At 39.1% G+C, this 21807-nt stretch overlaps 1 protein-coding gene across 2 annotated transcripts in view; it reads right to left on the bottom strand.

Annotated features, from left to right (window-relative positions):
* The window catches only part of TRIM55 (tripartite motif containing 55), a 67106-nt gene extending 60998 nt beyond the window's left edge, over window positions 1-6108 (bottom strand). Inside the window, exons 1-2 of one of the 2 annotated variants that reach the window (XM_074278798.1) lie at window positions 5779-6108; window positions 4760-4932 (exon numbers count right to left, since the gene is read on the bottom strand). In XM_074278798.1, coding sequence (XP_074134899.1) covers window positions 4760-4932; window positions 5779-5946 — 341 coding nt within the window. In that variant the 5' untranslated portion in view covers window positions 5947-6108. The remainder of the gene's footprint in view (window positions 1-4759; window positions 4933-5778) is intronic. The other variant, XM_074278797.1, reaches the window with a different exon arrangement.
* Between the last annotated feature and the right edge of the window lie 15699 nt (window positions 6109-21807).

The following is a 21807-nucleotide window of genomic DNA, read 5'->3' as shown; positions in this document are numbered from 1 at the left end:
GGTACTTAATAAATTCTCATACCTTGCTTTACTGTCTTAAGATCTAGATGCAGTGTTAATACTAACTGCTAACATTTAGACAATAGCTTACAATAGATCGCTTGAAGGTCTATAAACAGATTTACCTACTCTAAGTCTTTTGATCCTTATCATGACCCTTTTTTTTTTTTTTTTTTTTTTTTTTTTTTTTGCTGAGGCAATTAGGGTTAAGTGACTTGCCCAGGGTCACACAGCTAAGACGGGTGAGTTTGAGTCTGGATTCAAACTCAGGTCTTCCTGACTTCAGGGCTAGTACTCTATCGATCACTCATGTTTCAGATGAATAAATAGAGGTTCAGAGAGTTTAAGTGATTTGATCAAACTTACCCAGATATCAGCATCAGATTCAATTGAGATCCCACAGCAATAAATTCAGTGCTTTTCCCTCTGAACCACAGTTGTCTGTTAAGCTCAATCAGTAATTAATAACTACCCTCTGGGATTTTCTTTTCTTTCCTTTTCCTATCCTAACATTCATAAAGTACTTTTACATACATCACTTCAGTAGAACTTCACCACATACTCATGAAGGGAGCAACTATTATCATTATCCTCATTTTACAGATGAAGAAGCTTGAATTTCAGAAACATTAACTATTCTCTGCTCAAATAACAAATTATCCAAAAGAAGATTCAAATCTAGTTCTCTTCTGACTCACTCCAAAGTCTGACACTGTCTCTACTATGTTACATCAATGCATTTTTTGCAAAATTTCCAGCATTTTGATAGGTATTACTAAAAACCATAATAAATACAAGTGGCTATATTTTTTTATGTGCAATTTGCCCTATTTAATTTAATTTAGGAAGGTACAATGAAAGCTTTTCCCCTTATGGATGTTTTTAGTTGACCTTGGTGATATGGCACCAAAGGTCAAAATAGCAGACATTGTCTATTCAAATAGTACCACCTCCTTCGAATTAAATGCTTAGTAAATATTTTTTGATGGTATATTTAAATAAAACAAATAAAGTAGGAATGTACAAATGTGATGGCCTAGGATAGTTTGACCCCAAGATGGAGATTCTAATAGTCTTAGCTACACTTACATGTTGGCAGAGAGATGGAAGTCCTTAGCTATTGAAGTGCTATGATGCTAGTCCAAAAGATCACTTGGCCTGTTCCATAATTCTCTAGGCCCACCCATAGATTTATTTGGGACTGGCTCCTAACCTGTGAAGAGTTCTAGGCATAGTTTGGAACTATTATTATGTCCTGGGAAGTGCTGCTTGCACCTGAACATTTGGAGGATTCAGAACTGACCCAGCCTTGAAGGCCCTATATGGTGCTAACCTAGCATAATCCTTTTTCTGTGACTTACCTGTTAAGACCTTGGGCCATAACTTTGTCTCCCAGGCTCTGTTATTTCTTCAAAATGAAGGAGATGGACTAGACATCCAACTCTAACTTTATTATTTATGTATATTCTAGGACCCTACCAGTGCCATTCTAAGGCTCAGAGTGTGCTGGTTGAGTTAGCCTGCTTCTGTGCAATTCATGACAGTCATTCATTATCAATCATCAGCATAAAGAGTAGTATTTGCTCTTGCTACTCTATAAAGATACCTCAAAGGCAACTCTTTGAAAACAAAATGATAAAAAGAACTCAGTAAACAAATATATAATTCACCCACCTCAATGTAAAAGGTTCCTTCATTCCCCTTTCACAATTAATTTTCCTCCAAATTGCTCTTCTTGGCATTTTCTAGTGGAACTGCTTAGCTAAGATGAAACTCACCCTTACACATTAGCGTTTTAGTCTCATGAATTTCTTACCTTTTTCCTAAACATGTAAATAATCAGATAATTGATATTATCATTTTAAGTGTCAAATTCCAAGGACTAGCAAGCATTAAAGATGAGGACTTCTTCTAACCCCAAGGATGGATCTCTTAAATGCCAGGTCAAAAGGGGGCCAGAATTTCAAAAACAAAACAATTTCAGAACCAGATTAATTTCCCACCCAGCTATACTGCTCTGGACCTCACCATCTTTGCCTCCTTCTCTAGGGACCTTCCTGTCAGCCCCTGCTTTTCAGCTCCCATTTCTGTGCTGTCTTGTCCTATTAAATTATAAGCTCCTTGGGAGAGGGACTATCTTGTCTTTTGTTGTACCCTCAATGCTTGACACAGGGCCTGACACAAAGCAAGTGCTTAATAAATGTTTATTGGCCCACGAGTACATGTCAAAGTTGTAATTAATGCCTAGTTAATTATTAATAACCTTGCCTCCCCTGGCCATATTATCTGTTCAGGTCCTGTCTTAGGCTGTGTGACCCTGGATAAGTCACTTAATTTCTTAATGCATGGGGTAAGTCTTTTACAAGCAAGTTCCATTAAAATGACTTTTATTCCTTCTTTACTTTCATCTAAAAGACTAAATGGAACCATATGTACAAAAACATTTATAGCAGCTCTTTTCTGGTGACAAAAAAATTAAAAATTGTGAGGATGCCCATCAAATGGGAAATGGCTGAATAAGCCATACTATATGATTGTGAAGAATACTACTGGGCTATAGGAAATGATGAGCAGGATGTTTTCAGAAAAACCCAGAAAGACTTATATGAACTGATGCAAAGTGAAATGAGTAGACTCAGGGAAACATTGTAACAGTAACAATATTGTAAGTTGATTAACAGTGAATGACTTAGCTAAGATCTATGAAAAAATACTATCTATACTCAGAGGAATAAAATTGATGGAGTCTGAATACAGTAAAAGCATACTTTTAAACCTTTATATTCTTCTTGGGGGTTTTTTGGTCTGTTTTCTTTTGCAACATGATTAATATGGAAATGTTTTTCATAACTACACATATATTAACCTAAATCAAATTACTTGTCTTCTCAATGAGGGGGGAAGGCAGGAAACAGGGGATTTGGAATTTAAAATTTTAAAAATAAGATAAAAAAAAATTTACATGCCATTGGGGAAAAATGAAATACTAAATGAAAATTTAAAAATAAATAATTAGAAGACTGGATGGCCACTTGTTGAATAGGTTATAGTATGAATCTTTATTCAGGTTAGACAGTCTCTGAAATACTTTCAGAAAAATAATGAAGATTCTATATGTTCACTAACTTCCCATATTCTTTTTTTTTTTTTTTTTTTTTTTTTGAGGCTGGGGTTAAGTGACTTGCCTAGGGTCACACAGCTAGGAAATGTTAAGTGTCTGAGATCAGATTTGAACTCGAGTCCTCCTGAATTCAAGACTGGTGCTCTATCCACTGCGCCACCTAGCTGCCCCCAACTTCCTTTATTCTTTTCAGAAAAGTACCCACTCTCACCAGATAAGACTAACATGGAAAAATATTTTTGAGAAATTTATTTTTGTGACTCCTTTGTAAGGTGATAATCCTTTTTCAAGGTTAACTCCTCATCAAGGTTAAGGGGGATTTTGTTCTCACATTGATAATGTCCCTTGGAAAATGTTCCAATTTACCTGGCTATATTAAGAGCACTTTAAGGATCAACTTATTAAGACATAGGCAATCACACATTTAAGCCTTTAAAAATTAGTCTAGAGGGCTAGGGAAAGAAGTATGGATGGCTAGAAAAAAGTTGATCAAGGATGTACAGGTTCCATTTCCTTTAAAGGGAAGTCCTTTTAGGGAATTGTGTAGCCAGCCAAAAGAAAGTAGGGAACCACACAGTCCTAATCATGGCAGCAGACAGAGGCAGTGATAGAGTGGGGAAGGGTTTCAGGAATGGAGCAATTGAGGACTTCCTGGACTAACAGGAATTCTGGGACCAAGTCTCCTGAACAAAGAAGAGAATCTGCTAGACAAGACATCATTCTTGGGCCAGACTTCATAGAAATAAAAGTTTCTAGACAACACCACGTTGCTAGACTAAGCAGAGAGGTTTTTATATCAAGCAAGACACAAATCTAAGGAACAGCTAGAATCAGTTACAATGTGGAGGATCAAACTGGGACTCTTCTCTTTATGGGTACTGAAAATCATGTGGACACTCAGGGCCTAGGAGCAAAAGCATGACTTATCCCATTCCAAGTGCTTCATTCTTGTGGAAGAGACTCAACCTACAGGTTCTATGAGAACGATCCTATGAGAATGGAAGAAGTCTGGCCTTCTGGACTAGCCCATTGGAGAGGATAGGTCATGGGCTTGGGTTTGAGTCTGCTGCTTTATGATTTTTGGTCAGGTTAAACAATGCCTGTCCTATAGTCAATGTATTTTGCATTTGCATACAAACTAGTTCTTGAACATGAGGCGAATCCTGATTATTCAAGGGCTTATCATTGTTGAAGGCAAAACAAGACCACAGAGATTTCTCTGAGACTCTGGAAATTGATCTTGGTGCTTGTAAATCCAGAGTTTCAGTCTGTGCCATCGATTACATATATTTTTGAATTGGTAAAGCAGAGGGCTGTATCCTATCAGCAAGCACTCACATGTGGAGTGTTGATATTGCTGTTCAGTTGTGCACGATTTTGTGACTCAAGGTTTTCTTGACAAAGATACTAGAGGGGTTTCCCATCTAATTCTCCAGTTTGATTTCATTTTACAAATGAGGAACTGAGATAAATAGAAGATTATCTGACCCAGAGTTACATATCTACTAAATATCTGGGGTCGGTATTTGAACTCAGATTTCCCTAATTCCAGGACCAGTGTTCTGTCCATTGTATCATATTCCTGCCTACCCACAGAATAGTCTTTGGATAAAAAGAAATGATGCATTGGACTGTTACCTGGTAGACTCCTGCTTGTATATGTCAATGATGTTCTCTACCAGCAAATTCCTCTGAAGTCCATATACCCCATGTCTGTCCAGAACCACTTCATGCCTGCAGGAAGGGCACCTGAATCGACCACCTGATGCCACTGTAGTGCCTCCTCTCGTTGGCAAGTATGGGTTTGAGGCCTGTTCTTGCCCAACAAAAAAAAAAAATTCAATAATGACGCAGATAATTTTTCAGTCCTCCCAAGCCTAAATTTCCACTTTATAAATTGCTCAAACAACCTCAACTTAAAGTTCTAGTACATAATAGTCCCTCAGGGACCCTCTAACATATAAAAGAGCCAATATTGATCCAAACTATGGAATTATTCCTGGCATCAAAGTTTCTTTCCCTACTTCATTCCAAGGAAGTAATCTTATGTTCAAATGATAGTTAAGTTTACATCACAAACCTATGCGTATTTCTACCTAAATCTTTGTCAATTTGGTTACAAATATTAAGTCAAACAGTGCTGATTTGGTGCTTATTATGTCCCAGGGACCACAGAACAGAGGCAGAGCTGTTATATGATTTGGGAGGGGGTGGGACTATAAACTGGCCAGAGGGCTTGGGCTCCCCAACCTAAGATATTCATATCCAAAAATCCCAAAGGGGAGCTCAACTTTATCATAAAGAACAAAAAGCCTAAATACGAAAACAGCTCAAAGCACTTAGGTAATTCCCCCAATAAGAGGTGCTCTACGTGATAGATAATTCACTTAAACCTCTAAAAGATGGGTTTATTTTCCTTCTTTCTAAGGGGTGCTGGCTCTTGGTCTTTGAAACAGCACTCCATCATAGGAAGTGGCAAAGGGGGTTACAAAACAGAAAACACAATAACAAAAATGGACAAACTTGCTCTCCTGCCCCAGAACAAATTCAGCTGTGTGAAATTCCCAGCAGGATCTCACCTCCACTGGAAGGGCTTACTTCTGGGCTGTTTCTTCTACCTCACATACCCTCCTCCCTGAAGAAGCAAACAAACCTACCTGGAAAATGTCACTGGCGCACTTTCTACACAGGTTGTGCTGACATGGAAGAATCACCACAGGTTTTGTGAACATCTCCAAACAGATGGGACAGATAAGCTGCTTCTCCAGGGTGTCCATCGTCTGCTGTTCCTTGGAAAAAGACTTGTAATTTAGAGATGTACTCATTTCCTTGCCGGCCCTGGGGCATGCGGTGTCAGCGAAAGGGTGATCCAAATGGATGGAGGGGTAAATCTAAGAGCCGATTTCCTTGACAGAATTCCAAGGGTTATGTGCTCAAGTGTCCTTTAGGTTTCTTTGGCGAGAGGACATTGTTTCAAGCCAGGCTGGTTCAGAGTGGGGGCTGAGGCTGTTTTTAGCAGCCCTTCATCACATGTTGTCAGGCCGGTTTGTCCATATATGCCAGTGACAGGGGATGGATTTAGACAGGTGATGGATCACAGAGACCAACATTCCTGGCCTGCTGAAGAAGGGAGGAGGCAGGAAGGAGAGTGACAGACTGGAAGAGAAGGGAAAGAGAAGCTGACAGTTGTCCCCAACAAAAGCAAGTATGAGGCACTGCCTAGTAATGAAATGAGTGGTCTGTGACTACTTGTTGAATGACTGAATAGTTGACCTTCCTAGAGTGGCCAGGGTACAATAAACACTGTTTGGTGTGTTTCTCTTTCTAAAGTGAAGTAAGAGAGTCACCAAATGGCACATAATAATAATACTTTTTTTTTTTTTTTCTGAGGGAGGAGAATTTAAAAAGAAAAAAAAAGAATCATTCTAGTTTCATAATTGTGGTCATCTAAGACGGCCTGCTTTATTATAGATGCTTACATACTCATAATCTTTAGCTTTCAAGAGATTACAAAATTATCATATCAGATAACAACCCAAGAAAAATCTCTATACAGTAAAAAATCACTAAACTCTAGTTAATGAACCTTTTTTATTTTGATCATAGCTTTTTATTTTCAAAATACATGGCAAGATAGTTTTCAACTTTCACCCTTGCAAAACCTTGTGTTCCAAATTTTTCTCTCTTCCACCCTTCTTCTAGACAACAAGTAATCCAATATAGGTTAAACATGTGCAATTCTTCTAAACATATTTCCACATTTATCTTATGCCCCCAAAAAAATTAGATCAAAAAAGGGAAAAAATGAGAAAGAAGGTAAAGAAACAACAACAAAAAAGATAAAAACACTATGTTGTGATCCACATTCAGTCCCTATAATCCTCTTTCTGGATGCAGATGGCTCTCTCCATCACAAACCTATTAGAATTGGCCTGAATCACCTCATTGTTAAAAAGGGCCAAGATGGACCATTTATTTTTAAAATATTCAAGATGACAAAACGACAATCAAAAGAAAAAAAAAAAAAAGGTATTGGACAGTCCCTTGGAACTCACTGTCACAGGGTTTGAGGTTGGCAGTAAGTTTCCAACTGGCATGCATGTAAGCTAAGAAGAAGGTTATTTTCTCCTTGCTGTACTGCTGGCAAGAGGTTTCGATGTTATTGGTCAGTAATAATGGGAGTACAGTTCTCCTAAATTGAATGTAACCCAAAAATATCTCAGCTTCCAGCCCTCCCTGTGTTGATAGCTGTTTTTGAGACACATACAATCCTTTGAACCAGACACTTCTTTTAGGGTTATTTTTAAAATGACTGTTTCCCAGATTACTTCTGACATGCTATGTCTACTCTCAGGTCAAAGCCATCTGTGCTGGTATTTGCTAGCATTTTGCAAAACAATTGTATAACCAGTAAACATTTCAGCTAAAACTTCAGACTCAGAACTACCCATGAAAGAAAAGGGAGAAAAAAAGTTTGTGTCTGTGGATAACAGTGACCAGTTTATCACTGCCTTTCTCCTCGGCTCTAAAAATAAAATGAGCCATAGGAATTTATCAGGAGGTGCATTTACTAAAATAAGCCTGCATTCACTTAATAACTGATAACCCAGGATGGCCAATGGCCTTCCCTTTATCCTTATTTGTTGATTTAAGACTATCAGTATTGAAGTTAAAATCTACTAATACATATTAACTATAAGAAGTGGCTTCTGGAAATTTCTATTGTTGTTTTGAACACCTAAGTTGCAACACAGTAAAGGTCTAGTTTTTTGGACAATTCTTCTAATTACCCAACTAAGGCAGTTAATGAGCCACATTCATTATATTTGGTATGCAATGCCAAAGATGGCATGTTAGATACCCTCCAGAGAAGATGTAGTCTTTATCTTGCAAGAGCTGTCAACCAGTGCAAAATAATTCAAATTAACAGTACACTACATGTAGCACAGCCATCCAGCTATCCATCCCTCTATCCATCCAATAAGCATTTATCAAAAGCCTATTTTGTGCCAGATACCATACTTGGTGTTGGAGCTGACAGAAGATGAACAAGATAATCTACCCTCAAGGAGCTTATATTCTTCTGAGGGACCATGAAGATAATTTAACAAATAAAATACATATATAATGTTCATGAAGTCTGATTAAAGACATTTAATTATTCACTTTTATTAAGCACCTACTATGTAGCAGGTCCAATGGTAGGTATTATAGGAAAAAATTTTTCCTTATAAAAGCTATCATTTTCACCATCCTGATATTTACCTTTAATGAAAAAGAACTGTAGGAGCATAGATTTAGAGCTGCAAGAGACCTTAGAGGCCAAAAAATTTGATTCTACTACTTTACCCACCCACATACATTTTATAGATAAGAAACCTGAAGCACAGAGCAGTTAAAATGACTTACCCAGGATCACATAACTAATAAATTAAGATAAAGCCTACATCTTTTAAACAGATATCCAATATATTATCTTTGACATTATGTATCAAACAGAATATGAATGATTGCTTTAGTTGGGTGATTAAAAGAAGAATTAAATTATAAATATATAATTAAAAATTAAAAGACAATTATTTTGCTTCAGCATAAATGTTGAAAAGAATGATAGAAATTTCTAGATACCACTTTGGAGGTCCAGGTCCTTCTTGATTCCAAGTCCTAGGCTCCAAAAATAAACAAGTAAAAGAAAAAAGGGGGAAATTTTCCCATCTTTAATAAATCCAGGAGCCACATCATGGTATTTCATTAGATAGTTTGCCAAAACTCTGGCTGAAAGCTTTCTTTCACTTGATAATTGCTCCATCTGCAAATTTATTGTTAATAATGCTCAGTTCAGGAGAAAGAGTTCTAAAGAAGTCCTGGGAAATTTAAAATATAAGCATTCCATATTACTTGAGCCAATCCATATGCTAAAAATGACAAGAACTGACCCAAGAAAGAGCCATAATATGAAATGATTGGAGCCTTCTCAACTTTAAACTAAAATCTGAGTTGAAATTAGACTAAATCAAAATCTATTTCAGAGCTGGGGGGAAAAAAGGAAGAGAAATCACAAAACTCAGAGACAATTCTTCATGTTGTTGGGGTCCCCCCACTTATTGTTGTTCACTGGAGAGAACTTGAATTTAACTCCCTGCCTTGGGGTGCTGCTGTGCAGATGAATGAGCTTGGGTTCTTGAAGGCTATAGGAATAGAACACAAGAGCCTGCAAGCCTTATTGAAGCTGGAAAGACTTCCAAACATAGGACTGATAACTACATATCTGAGGGTGACCACCATAATGCTTTTTCAGCTACAGCTACCCATGAAGTTATCTCCTAAAGGAAAAAGGTTGTCAACATGCTTCCGATAGAATCATAGATTTTGATGCATTTGAAGACATTTGAATGTTTGTTTATTTAGGCAGCTAGGGGCACTATAGATGGAGTGTAGAAGTAGGAGTCAATATAAACCTGAATTCAAATCCTGTTTCAGACACTTTCAATCTATGTGATACTGGGCCTGTTAGAAACATGCTATAGGAATGAAAATACTCAGGAGTGCATGAAGCAAGTCAATTTATTTAAGGGTCTTGCAAAAAGTAGGCAAAGATAGTCCCTTGAGCAGATGTGCCCTTATAGACACAAGAAAGAGCCTTTTATTTCCTATCCCAAAGGGATCCCTCCCTCATTGCCTCATCGGCTGAGATTGACAAAGTATGCAGACCTTCCTGTTTGCCTATTGTATGTTCCTTCTTGTTATGTTCCCTCTCCCTCTTCATATATCCCATGTTTAAAAATGGTGGAAAACTCCTTTGGAGAGGAGAAGTTAATATTAATTAACTTATGAAGCATAAGCACTCCGTGCTTGCAATTATCTTTCACCCACTTATTCTTGTAGGTTTTTTTTTGTTTGTTTGTTTTTTGTTTTTTATCATTTCAGTGGCTCAATATCCTGTTTTGTACATCTAACTAGGTCAGTTTTCTCTAAGTCTCTGTCCTTATACAAAATACAATTCTATAGGTTGCTCATACAGCCCCAGTTTCCTTATTTGTAATTTGGGGATAATAACAGTAGAGTTATTTTGGGCTCCCATGAGCTATAGTAACTTAGAAATGAATTAAGAATTTTGGAACACCTTGAACCTAAAACACATTGCCAAATTTAAAGTTACCCTATGGCATAAATATTAGCTATTATCATCAGGTTGACCAAAGGGTGATGACATTTTTGTCTACAACCATTCTCCAAGACTTTCTGCTAATGAGTAGAGGAATTGGTTGCAACCTTTGTTGGTGGAGAAGAATAGTATCATTTGGGAATGGAAAAGGGGAGAGGAAAAGTGGTATGGGTTTGGGTTAAAGAAGGCACCTGAAGGCTACAGTAAGTTGTCCTTAATGTGAGTCTGAACATTTATCATCCCAGTAAAAGCTATCTATAGCAGCAGGAGTACCTGCCAAAAACTGTGATTCCCTCCAAAATGGCCAGCCAATTAACTCAGTAAATAGGAGTCTCCCCTCCCCCAACATGCCCTCTCTCTGGTTGACTGGCAGTTCTAATCCTGGCCTTGGGCAGCCAACTCTTGAAATAGCAGGCATTCCCCCCTTCCCCCACTCATCCCTGGGAGAGTAATAGGCCATAAATTTTCTTCACTGGCTTCAGGCCAACCTTCAGTCACGTTGATGTTATCTGTGATGTGGGGTTTGGCAGCAAAGGATGAGTGTGATGGAGACACCAGATGATGGGAGGTACCCAGAATTGGGGTTCAGTCATGTGAAGAATTCACAGTGGCCATTCTCTTTGGCAAAAGACAGATTTATTTAGAGAAGAGGTTACAGACAACATGAAGGGACACAAATAGACACCGGGAATGGTAAATATGAAATAAAGTGGGAGAGCATATGAAAGACAAGTTCCTCAGCGGAATTCCAGTTGCCCAGTAGAGAGGGAGAGATATGCCCTTTGCTGGGAGACTAAATCCTGAAAGGGACTTATCACCCTAAAAGAATTAACTGTAAGGAGGAGAAGTGGGTCGGGAAGCGTAGAGTTAGGAGAGAGACCTAGTGGCACAGGGGAAGGGGAAAGGGAAAGTGTCTTGGCCAACTGATCCAAGGAAGGCAGCTGCCATGGGATGGCTGCATTTTATGGGGAAATTTTAACCTCATGGACATGACTGGGATTTCTGTCAGGGCATGGCAAGGGGAGACTGTTTGAGACCTCTATAGAGGGTAGGTCTCAGGAGTTTGACATAACTTGGATTTCAGATTGGGACCACCTCCCCAAAGGGTGGAACCATGGAACGAAACTGATTTCTAAATCAGTGCCTTCTCCCTGCTTGCTTCAGGGATCAATCCTTAAGTTTTTCTTTGTTTAAAACATCGTTCAAGACCTCACCAAAATCAGTCAATAAAGCAACAAAAGAATAGTTTTAAGGGTTTAAACCCAAAAGATTCTTACATTTGATGAGAGAAAGGAAAGGGGAACCCTGTTGGTCGGCACAAAGTTAGTGAGATAATCCCATGAGGCGCAGTGTCCCCTGTAAATGAATTTACAGGCTCAAAAACCTAGATTGATAAAAAAAGGTTTATTGTAGAAATTTGGAAGTAAAGTTCAGTTAGAAAGACGCCAGGGCCAGAGGTGGTTGCTAGGCAGGCAGGAACCCTTACATGGCCTGAAGGATGTCATGTTTTGGGGGGAAGGGCTCCTGCAAAGAGAGAGCTCCAGCTTGGCTCTTTTATACCTAAAAGGAGATTGTAGGTGATGCCAAGTTCTGGCGGGCTTTTCAGATAAGGAAGAAACTGTTTGTGGGGGCTGAGAAAACCCAAGCCAGCTCAGATCTGGTGGGGGCTGGGCCTGGATATTCAAAAGGGTGCTTTTTGACCAGGATTTGTGAATCAAGGTCAGCCATAGGGGTTGGGAAATCAGAAAGGAATCTTAAATGGACCTCAACCCCCATCACATTGACTCGTTTGCTTAGTTTTAAGGACCAGAAGGACTCTGCCATGTCCTCTTTTTACCCCCAACTTCTATCCAACCTTACTTCTTACTGCTTTCAGTTCATTTGCTCCAGTCACCATTTGAGATGTTGTTGAGTTTCATTTGTGCCCCATTCTCATCTTTTTAGGCAAAGATGGAATGTTTTCCCATTTCCTTCTTTAGTCCAAATGAGAAACTGAGGCAAAAATGTTACATGTCATGCTCAGGACCACACAGATAGTAAGTGGCTGAAGCCAGATTTGAACTCATCAAGAGGAATTCACTGTACCATCTAGCTACCAGAGGGTTTGTCTTTTATTTATCAATAAGCAAGTGCAAGAAGGTAACTGTCCAGCTACTTGAGTTGGGCCTTTGAAAGGCTTGTAGGATCATAGACTAGAAGCTGAAGGGGACTTGGGAGATCACTGAGTCCAACCTCTTCATTTTCCACGAAGAAACTAAGGTGTCTGAAGTGTATTCAAAGCCATGGTTACAACTCCACACAAGATGCCCTCCCAGGTAAGGCTCCATTACTAATCTCACTCTGCTCACTTCAGCCTTGATTGGTATCACTTCTCTCCGCTTACTCTCTGTGAGGAGTATGAGAAGTAGGGTTTCCACAGATATTGTTAGAACAGGATAAAGGGGAGAAGATGGAGGTGAAGTAGCTTGTTATGATATCTCCAATCACCTGTGAGTTATGGAACTGGTTAGACAACTAAATTCCTAACAAAGGAGGTTTAGGGTTAATCCTACCCAAATCAGCTATGATCAGTAACTAAACATAAAACTTTTTGAGGGAAGTGTAAACCAACCTAATTTCTATTAGGATGGTGAATCCAACCGATTGTAACTTTGTAATCAAACTACCTGCTATTCAGGATAGTAAATTCAACCAGTTATAACCAATCTTGACTGAAATGCTGACCAGTCTAAACGTTGAAGGGAGGGGTAAAGAACCAAGCTACCAGTATATCGTTTTGTCTTGTTTGGGACAAAAAGACCTGCCCAATTTGACTACTACAGAGATCACTCATAGAAAGCAGAATTATTTATTAGAATCTCAAGAAGTGGACCCCTCCTGGTCTGTGAGCCAAATTTCACAGCAGGAGAGAGCCACTCCCTTGAAAATGTTCACCGTTTTTATACATTTCAGACAAAGCACCTCCAAAATCCCACCTTCTATATGTTGTGATTGGTCACCTAAGTCTGTATTCCCCTATTTGGTCAGTGGAATGTAGTGACAAGATGATCTTCAGCCACTTATATATTTTTAATCCCTTCTTGGACAGTGGAATGTTGTTTAGGCCTTATCTAAAATCACATGACTTTGGAAAAGCTGAAGCTGAGGCCTATAGGCTTGATCTACTTTAGCTAACAGTCTCTAATCAATATGTGCTTAATCTGGAAGTTCTTCACCTTTCCACACAGTCTCATTTTTTAATACATCTGCTTCTCAGGAGAATCACTGAATAAAGTATTCTCTCACTGTAAAGAGGACTGTTTGTAAGTCTACTCCTGGATTAGTTTACAGCTGGGGAAGCAGCGGGTAGCAGCAGCTCTTCCCAGGCTTACTCCCCAATCCTGCTGAGTTCCATGGAGTACTTTGATAACCTCTCCCCTTTGTTAAACTCCTCTCAATGACTTTTTTTTTTTTTTTTTTTTTTTATAGGGGACAGACTTTTATTGTAGTTTGCATCTGCTGCCATCAACCTTGTTTCAAATCTAAAGAATAAAATGCCTCCAAGCCAGGTACTCCCGTGGTGTCTCATTTCCCTATCTTTTCCGCTCTCCTTTTAGGTGTTGTCTTTCCCACCTTAGACACTCCCCATTCAGGTTGCTACTTCTTTGAGGTCTGGGACTTTCTTTCCATTATGTTCCACGTCCTATATTAACTCCTCTTTTCATATCCTAGAATTTTGTACTGAATCTGGGATATAGTAGGTGTTTTATAAATGCTGATTGGATTGGATTGGATTGAAGTTTTTAGCAAAGAGGCAGAATCAGGGAGGTAATTGTGACATTAATTGAAGCTGGTTAACATTCCAAGGGAATCTAGCAAAGAGTCAGAATCGAAAGGATAACTTCATAGGAAATAGAAACAAAGATTAGGTTGACATGGGGGAGGAGGGGAAGAGGGTCCTGGGTTAGAAATCTCTATGCCCTCTGGGAGGGACACCACCCTTTGGTTCATAGGGGAAACTCCCAAATAAGTAATCTCATTCAATTGGAAATCTCAACCTAGGGGCATGATCAATGCCTTCTATTAAGTTGAAAATTAGTCCCTCAAATTTATGAGAAGATTGGCCCGTGGCTCAGGGCCAGAGAAGCCCAATATATCCAGCTCTGTGTGCCCAGATCTTTGTGAAAATCCTAGCAGGATTTTGCCTGCTGAGAAAACTATTTCTCATTGTAATAAACCCATTCTTGCCACATACCTCGAGCCTGTATTCAGTGAGATTTGCAAATTCTTTCACAAAGCCTCTAAATTGGCCAGGGGACCCCATTGCTGTCAGGGGATCTCTCAACTCTCATTTCATGCCTCAACATTGAGTGGCCCGGTCCGGGGAACCCTGAAATTCTGGCCAACGTAAGCATTCTCTTGCTGTTGTCTGTTCTATAGCTGGGACACCAAATACCTGGGAAGATTTGGGTTGTCAGGACTTCGTGCTCCAGCAGAATTTCTGGCTGGAGGCACCTGGCTCTCGGAATTCCTGTGTTTCTGACAAGACTCTCCTTAATCAGTAAACTTCTGTCACCTCTCTCTCTCTCCCTCTCTAGGGATACCTAGGAGGAGTGGGCACTATAGAAATCCAGGAAATCTAAGACTTGTGGCAAAAGGAGACAATCTACCTCTGTCTCTATTCCTAAGGATTCCCCCTTAGGCTATTTCTTAAACAGAGACAAATTCGGCTTAAAAGATCTCAAAACTAAAAAGCTTAAATTAAAACAGCACCGCAAGATGCTGCTTAAATTTGCTGGAGGAAAATAGAAATTAGATACTAATCTATTAAATAACTTTCTCCTTTCCACTCCTCTAGGGACACCCTTTCAAAACTACCTCTTTGCCAAAGACAGGACCTTATGTCAGACAATATTTCTTTAACTTATCCCCCTCATCTGAACCAGATCCTGAGACTTCCCAGCCCCCACTCCTCAATCCTTCTGATACAAGGAGTGGGACCCCTTTTCTCCTCCTCAGGATACTGATTCTAATCTCTGCCCCCTGAGAGAAGCAGCAGACTCTCAGAGAGAGACACTCAGAGCAGAGGTGTCTTTTTTTTTTTCTTTTTTAAATAGTTTTTATTTACCAGATATATGCATGGGTAATTTTACAACACTGACAATTGCCAAACCTTTTGTTCCAATTTTTCTCCTCCTTCCCTCCACCCCCTCCCCCAGATGGCAGGTTGACCAATACATGTTAAATATATCAAAGTATAAATTAAATACAATATATATACACATGTCCAGATAGTGTTTTGCTGTACAAAAAGAATCGGACTTTGAAATAGTGTACAATTAGCCTGTGAAGGAAATAAAAAATGCAAGCAAACAAAATTAGAGGGACTAGAAATTCTATGTAGTGGTTCATAGTCATCTCCCAGAATTCTTTCGCTGGGTGTAGCTGGTTCAGTCCATTACTGCTCAATTGGAACTGATTTGGTTCCTCTCATTGTTGAAGAGGGCCATGTCCATCAAAATAGAGTTGCCTTTTTCAATGTCAAATCTCTCCCAGGCTGAGGAGAAACCTGGCTATTGCTCTGAGACCCCAGAAGGGCTAAGACTAACGCCCTCCTTGATCTTTCCTGGGGAGATGTTAATATTAAACAATTTGTCCCAGATATAAGGAGGAAGCTGCAGAAGCCAGTTTTAGGTCCTCAAACTTCTCCCACTCAGCTGTTAGAAACAGCTGTTGGAGTTCTTAATAATAGGGAACAAACTGCAGCAGAGGAAAAAGACCACAAAATTAAAGTGAGAAATGGAGAACAGTCCCATATTTTGGCTACTGACACTTCTGGGAAACTTAGGGGTTCATACTTCAGGTGTCATAGACAGGGTCTGAAACTATCCACTGAGGAAACTCCCCAGTCCTTGCCCTGAGTGCAGCCAGGAGGGGCACTGGAGGAGAGACTGCCTACAGGGGACAAGCTGCCCCCGCAATGCCCTGTCCTTTGGTAGGAGTTTGGGGGTCAAGCTCCCCCTTGCTCCGCCATGACAGCCTAACACAGGGATGTGGCCGATAAGACCAGTGAATCTCTTTTTGCTAAGGGGACTTCTTCCCTCTTGCTCCGGCATTCTGGTCTCACTTGCCTCTCCTCCCATAAAATGAGGATTGAAGGGAAACTTAAGAATTGTTTGGAGACTTTCCCTCTGCCTTACAAGTTCCATGACCTGCTATTTAAATACTTGTTTCTTACTTCCCTTCCTATCCTTCTCCGTTATTGAGGCCTGATTTAATGGTGAAATTGGGGACCCAATTTTCTCTTCTTAGACCTCCCAGATGGTTTTTTTTGTGCTGCTCTCAAAGCCCTCCCAAATTCCCTCTGAAATCTGGGATTTCCCCTATGAACAGGAGGGTGGAGCCCTTCCCAGAAGGGTTTGAGATTTCTAACCTAGGACCACCCTTCCCCCCCAAGATCTCAGTTTATATCAGACATGCTAATGTTATGGCTTAGATGTACAACTGAGGAATAGTAAGAATGGGATAGTTCTCATCATTGAATTCTACTGCTTACTGACTCACAGAATTAATAATAAATTACTACTATTGGCCAGCATTGTTTGTGGCACTCCCAAGGCTGGCTAGCCTTAGAGTTTCTCAGACCTTGCCACTTTCTCACACCTCTTCATCAGGACTCCCTTTACACTCAAAAATTACTGACAACCCTCCAAAAAGTTTTTGTTTATGTTGGTTATCAATGGATAGTTTTCATATTAGAAATGAAAACATCTTAGCATCATTGTGTAAAGTTTTGACCTCACAGACTTCCCCAAAGAGTCTCAGGGATTCCCAGATCCCACTTTGAGAACTAATGGTATAAATAATTCCAGGATGATGCAGGTTGCAGCTTCTGCTCTAATATGCTGAAAAGCTAAGTTTCTGCCCAGATTCACATGTCTTCCCTGAGTTTGAGGTGGTATTGAGGTTGGATAGGAACCCAAAAAAGTTGGGGTCACAGACCAGTGTCAAGAAGTGTCTCAAAAGAATTTGCAGGCTTGAACATATTTCTAAGTTAAGGAATAAAGTTTATGGTCATTGTTAACTCCAATTAAAGCAGTCTAAATTCCAAGAGAATTTCACAAAGAAACAGAAGCAAAGAGACACATTTATGTAGTTCTTCATGTTATAGATATGCTAATTTTATGGTCTAGAGGGAGAACCAAGGAGTGATTTCAATAATTTGGTTATCACTGACAACAATCAGTAATGTTTGTAGGACTCTTCTAAGGTCAAAAGACTTGAAATCATTGATAGATTGTTAGAACAATAATCTCAGGATCACTAATATATCTTCCCTAAAGTCTAAGGGAAGAAACATTATTATATTCCTAGGCCAGAGGACTTTTATAAGCATTGACAGAACAATAGCTCAGGATCACTGATTCCAAAGCCAGAAAATTTACAATCACTGACTTATTATTGGAATAGAAGCCCCCTAAGGTCAGGGGACCTTAGAATTATTGTTGTGTTTCCTAGAAGATGTATTATTACATCAGTGGGACTGGAATTCATAACTTATTGACTTTAAAGCCATGTCTTTCTCCATCACACCAACTTTGCCAAATCCCACTAAGTACCAGCTTCTATGTTCCTTTTCAATTTCTTTGTTGTTTTCCCCCTATTGGATCTCAAGCTCCTTGAAGGCAGGAGCTATTTTTTTGCTTTTATTTGTATTTCCATTAATCTGTAGCAGTGTTGCCACATAATAGATATTTAGTAAATGTTTATTGATTGATCAATCACTGATACTATTGATGGGAATCTGACAAGGGAAATGACTCTTTTTGGGGTTTCCAGCCTCAGTTTCCCTTGTCAGATGAGTCATATACTCTATATAATTCCTCGGAGAAGATGACCCATTATTAGAAAAATCATTCATAATTTTAAACTACCTATTGTTAGGTTCTTACTAAGTGCTAAGTCGGTACTTAACAATTCTCTAGTTCTGGCCTTTACTGGGAGTTTTACCCCTTCGCACTTCTGGGGAGGTGCTTAATGTTTAGGAGGAGCAAGTTCATTGGTTGAAGTATTTTTTCCCAGAAGCCCCTGAGTTATTCCATGCCCATTCTCTGGGAGGATAAAAGAGGGCTGCTCTCTGGAGGAAAAAGAGAGATTGAGTTGAGACAGCAGATCTCCTCCCAGAGAGCAATCGGCAGTCTCTAGAGATAACAGGACTTTACAACCTATCACTTTGGGTTCTTTCTATTCCATTTTGTGAAGTTGAATAAAATGTATTCCATATAATAATAATACTGTGTGCCAAATCATTGTTTGGGTCCTGATTGACTCAGATTGAATGTAAGCAGCAATCAGGCCAGAAACTCTGAGGGCCTTCTTCTCCCAGATTTATTTATTTATTCATTTAGTTTTTTGGGGGTTTTTTGACTAGGTGAAAGAAGAGATTCTTTGCCTCCATTGCTACCTAGCCATAATCACTGAATGGGTCTGGCCTAAGTCAAACTAAGACTTATTGAAGACCATTGCTTAAAAAGGCAGAGGTCTCCTATTGCATCCAAGGACATCTTTAGTCATCCTGATCTCTATCTGGCCATTAGGTACAGATGATTCCAGAGGAGAAAGTGAGGTAGGTGACTTTATTTTGATTCTCAAGAGAGGCAGGGCAGGAAATCCAATTTTACAGTAATAAGGAACATAGTTACATAGTCAAGGTTTACAGAAACTATTCGCCCCACCCATCTCCTGTTAATCCTTTTAAAATCATTGGCAAACTCAATCTTTATTTGTTGTCTTTAGAATACAGATTGGCTTTTTGTGGTACCAGGGTTTTGGTTAAGCAATAAATGTTTCAAAATGTTATTAAGAAAATGGGGTCTATTTTGTTTCAAAGATTATTAATCAATTAAGCAAGAGGGGTTAAAGGTTTTTAAATTACTGAGCTAGTAACTAAGGAGAATTGGTCTATTTTACTTCAGGCTTTTCTCAATCAATAGATAGAGATAGCCATTTTGGAGACTTCTCAGATATGTCCCGGCCCTTAAACAGTTGGTCAGGTTTTTTTCTTTAAGCAGTTGAACAAGGGTCAAAAGGGATTATCTCAGTTATTTTCATCTTTGCTCTTCTCCCAAGACCTTAATAATTAAACAAATCCTTAATGGTGATTTTATACTACTCAAGGTTATTATTTTAAGAAGTCTGCAGTTTTCTGTTTCACTCAACCCTGAAAAGTGCTATTACTAATGTTGGGGTTCAAGGGAACCCCAAAATGTGGGGGTTCCAGATTGGTGTCTCGAGGTATTTCAAAAGAATTGCAGGCTTGAACCCATCTCCAAGTCAAGGGACAAAGTTTATTGTAATTCTAACACCAATTGAAACAGACTAAATTCCAAAAGGATTCTGTAAAGAATCAGGAGCAAAAGCACCAATTTATAGAAAAAGACTGAGATCTGGTTCTTCTTGTCACTGATATGCTAATTTTTATGGCCCAGAGGTAGAACTGAGGAGTAGTCTGGTCTGAACTTCAGAAACCCTATTATCACCAACCAGCAGATTGTTATCTGGCACTTAGCAAAGTTTCTAGGACTATACTATAGTATTCTTAAAGCCCAGGAAACTTTAGGATCATTGACAAACAGATTGTTAGAACAGTAACACTCCTAAGGTCTGGGGGTCTCAGGATTACTGCTATATTTTCTCATCAGTTGATGATGGAGTTGAGGGGTGGTCTGGGTTCTGACTGTGCACAGATGCAATACCCATAGTTCTCTGGGCAGAGCTCAAGGGGAACGTTTTTAGTCCTGAAATGCCACTAGATCAAGTGGCAGGACACCCAATTTTATTCTGCACCTATGTCAACTTTAAGCACCTCATTATTGTTGCTCATTAGTCTCAGAAACTCTGTTATCACTGACCAACAGGCTGTTTTCTAAAGCATCCTGGTCATATAGAATTTCCTGGGTCAGGATAACCATACAGTCACTCCCAAGGCCAAGTGGCCTTAGGGTTATTGCTATATCCTTCCTGAGGACTGTACCACATCATTAGTCCTATTTTATAGAGGAGATAACTGAAGCAAACCAAGATTAAGTGGTTTGCCCAAAATCACACTGCTAATAAGTGCCTGTGGCCAAATTTGACCTCCTCTTCTTGAATCCAGACCCAGTTTTTCCCACTTTTACAATTATATAGCAGCCACAATGTGATGCTAAATAAATATAGAAAGGGTTGTTGTTGGGATCAGATGATATCTTAGTTGTAAAACACTTAAGTGTAGTCCCGGCTCACTGGGAAAAACATTAGCATAGTGGTGAGATTGTAGGCACCAAATGCTGGGTTTTGCTTATATGAAGAATATACAATGGCCATTCTCTTTGGCAAAAGGTACCTTTATTTAGGAAAAGAGATTACAGACAAAATGAAGAGATACAATAGACACAAGGAGTGATAATATGGAATAAAATTGGGATATCATATTGATGGGAGGCAGCTTCTCTGGAAAATGTGGCAGTAACTACTGGGTCTCCACAGTGCAGTAGTTCTACCGATAACCCTGGCTGCCAGATAACAATTTGTTGGACTGTGATAACAGGATTTCTGAGACAAATGGTGAGGTGCATACCAGACCTCTCCTCAGTTCTACCATAAAATTAGCATATCAGTGACATGAAGAACCAGTTCTCTCTATCCTTTTCCTCTACATTTATCTTCTTGTTCCTAGTTCTTTGCTAAATGCTTTTGAAACTTAGCCTGCTTCAAATGCCAATACAATTACAACAAACTTTGCCCCTGGATTTGGAATTAGGTTCAAGTCTGTAATTTTTTTTTTTTTTTTTTGGTGATATCTTGCAATACCAGTTTGTGACCCCAGTTTTTTGGAATCTCCTTCTGAACTTTAACATTATAGTTAGCAAGGAAAGGGGTTTTATTTTATTTTATTTATTTATTTAGATTATTAAAAAAATTATAGCTTTTTATTTACAAGATATATGTATGGGTAATTTTTCAGCATTGACAATTGCAAAACCTTTTGTTTCCTTTCCCCCACCTCTTCCCCCAGATGGCAGGTTGACCAATACATGTTAAATATGTTAAAGTATAAATTAAATACAATATATGTATACACGTCCAAACAGTTGTTTTGCTGTACAAAAAGAATCAGACTTTGAAATAGTGTACAATTAACCTGTGAAGAAAATCCAAAATGCAGGTGGACAAAAATAGAGGGATTGGAAATTCTATGTAGTGGTTCATAGTCATCTCCCAGAGTTCTTTCCTCCATCAGAACTGATCAGCATATAGTATTGTTGTTGAAGTGTATAATGATTTCCTAGTTCTGCTCATTTCACTCAGCATCAGTTCATGTAAGTCTCTCCAGGGCTTTCTGAAATCATCCTGCTGGTCATTTCTAACAGAAAAATAATATAAGGAAAGGGGTTTTAACAATTAATGATGGAAAAGACAAGTTCCCTAGTGGGAGAAAAAGAACACCCCAAGATGCTGGCAGACTAAATAGCAAAAAAGACTCAGTACCCTAGAAGAGTTA

Source organism: Sminthopsis crassicaudata, chromosome 1 (genome assembly GCF_048593235.1).
Source record: "Sminthopsis crassicaudata isolate SCR6 chromosome 1, ASM4859323v1, whole genome shotgun sequence".
In the NCBI taxonomy this organism is placed as follows: domain Eukaryota; kingdom Metazoa; phylum Chordata; class Mammalia; order Dasyuromorphia; family Dasyuridae; genus Sminthopsis; species Sminthopsis crassicaudata.
This window is presented reverse-complemented; position numbering and strand designations above follow the sequence as displayed.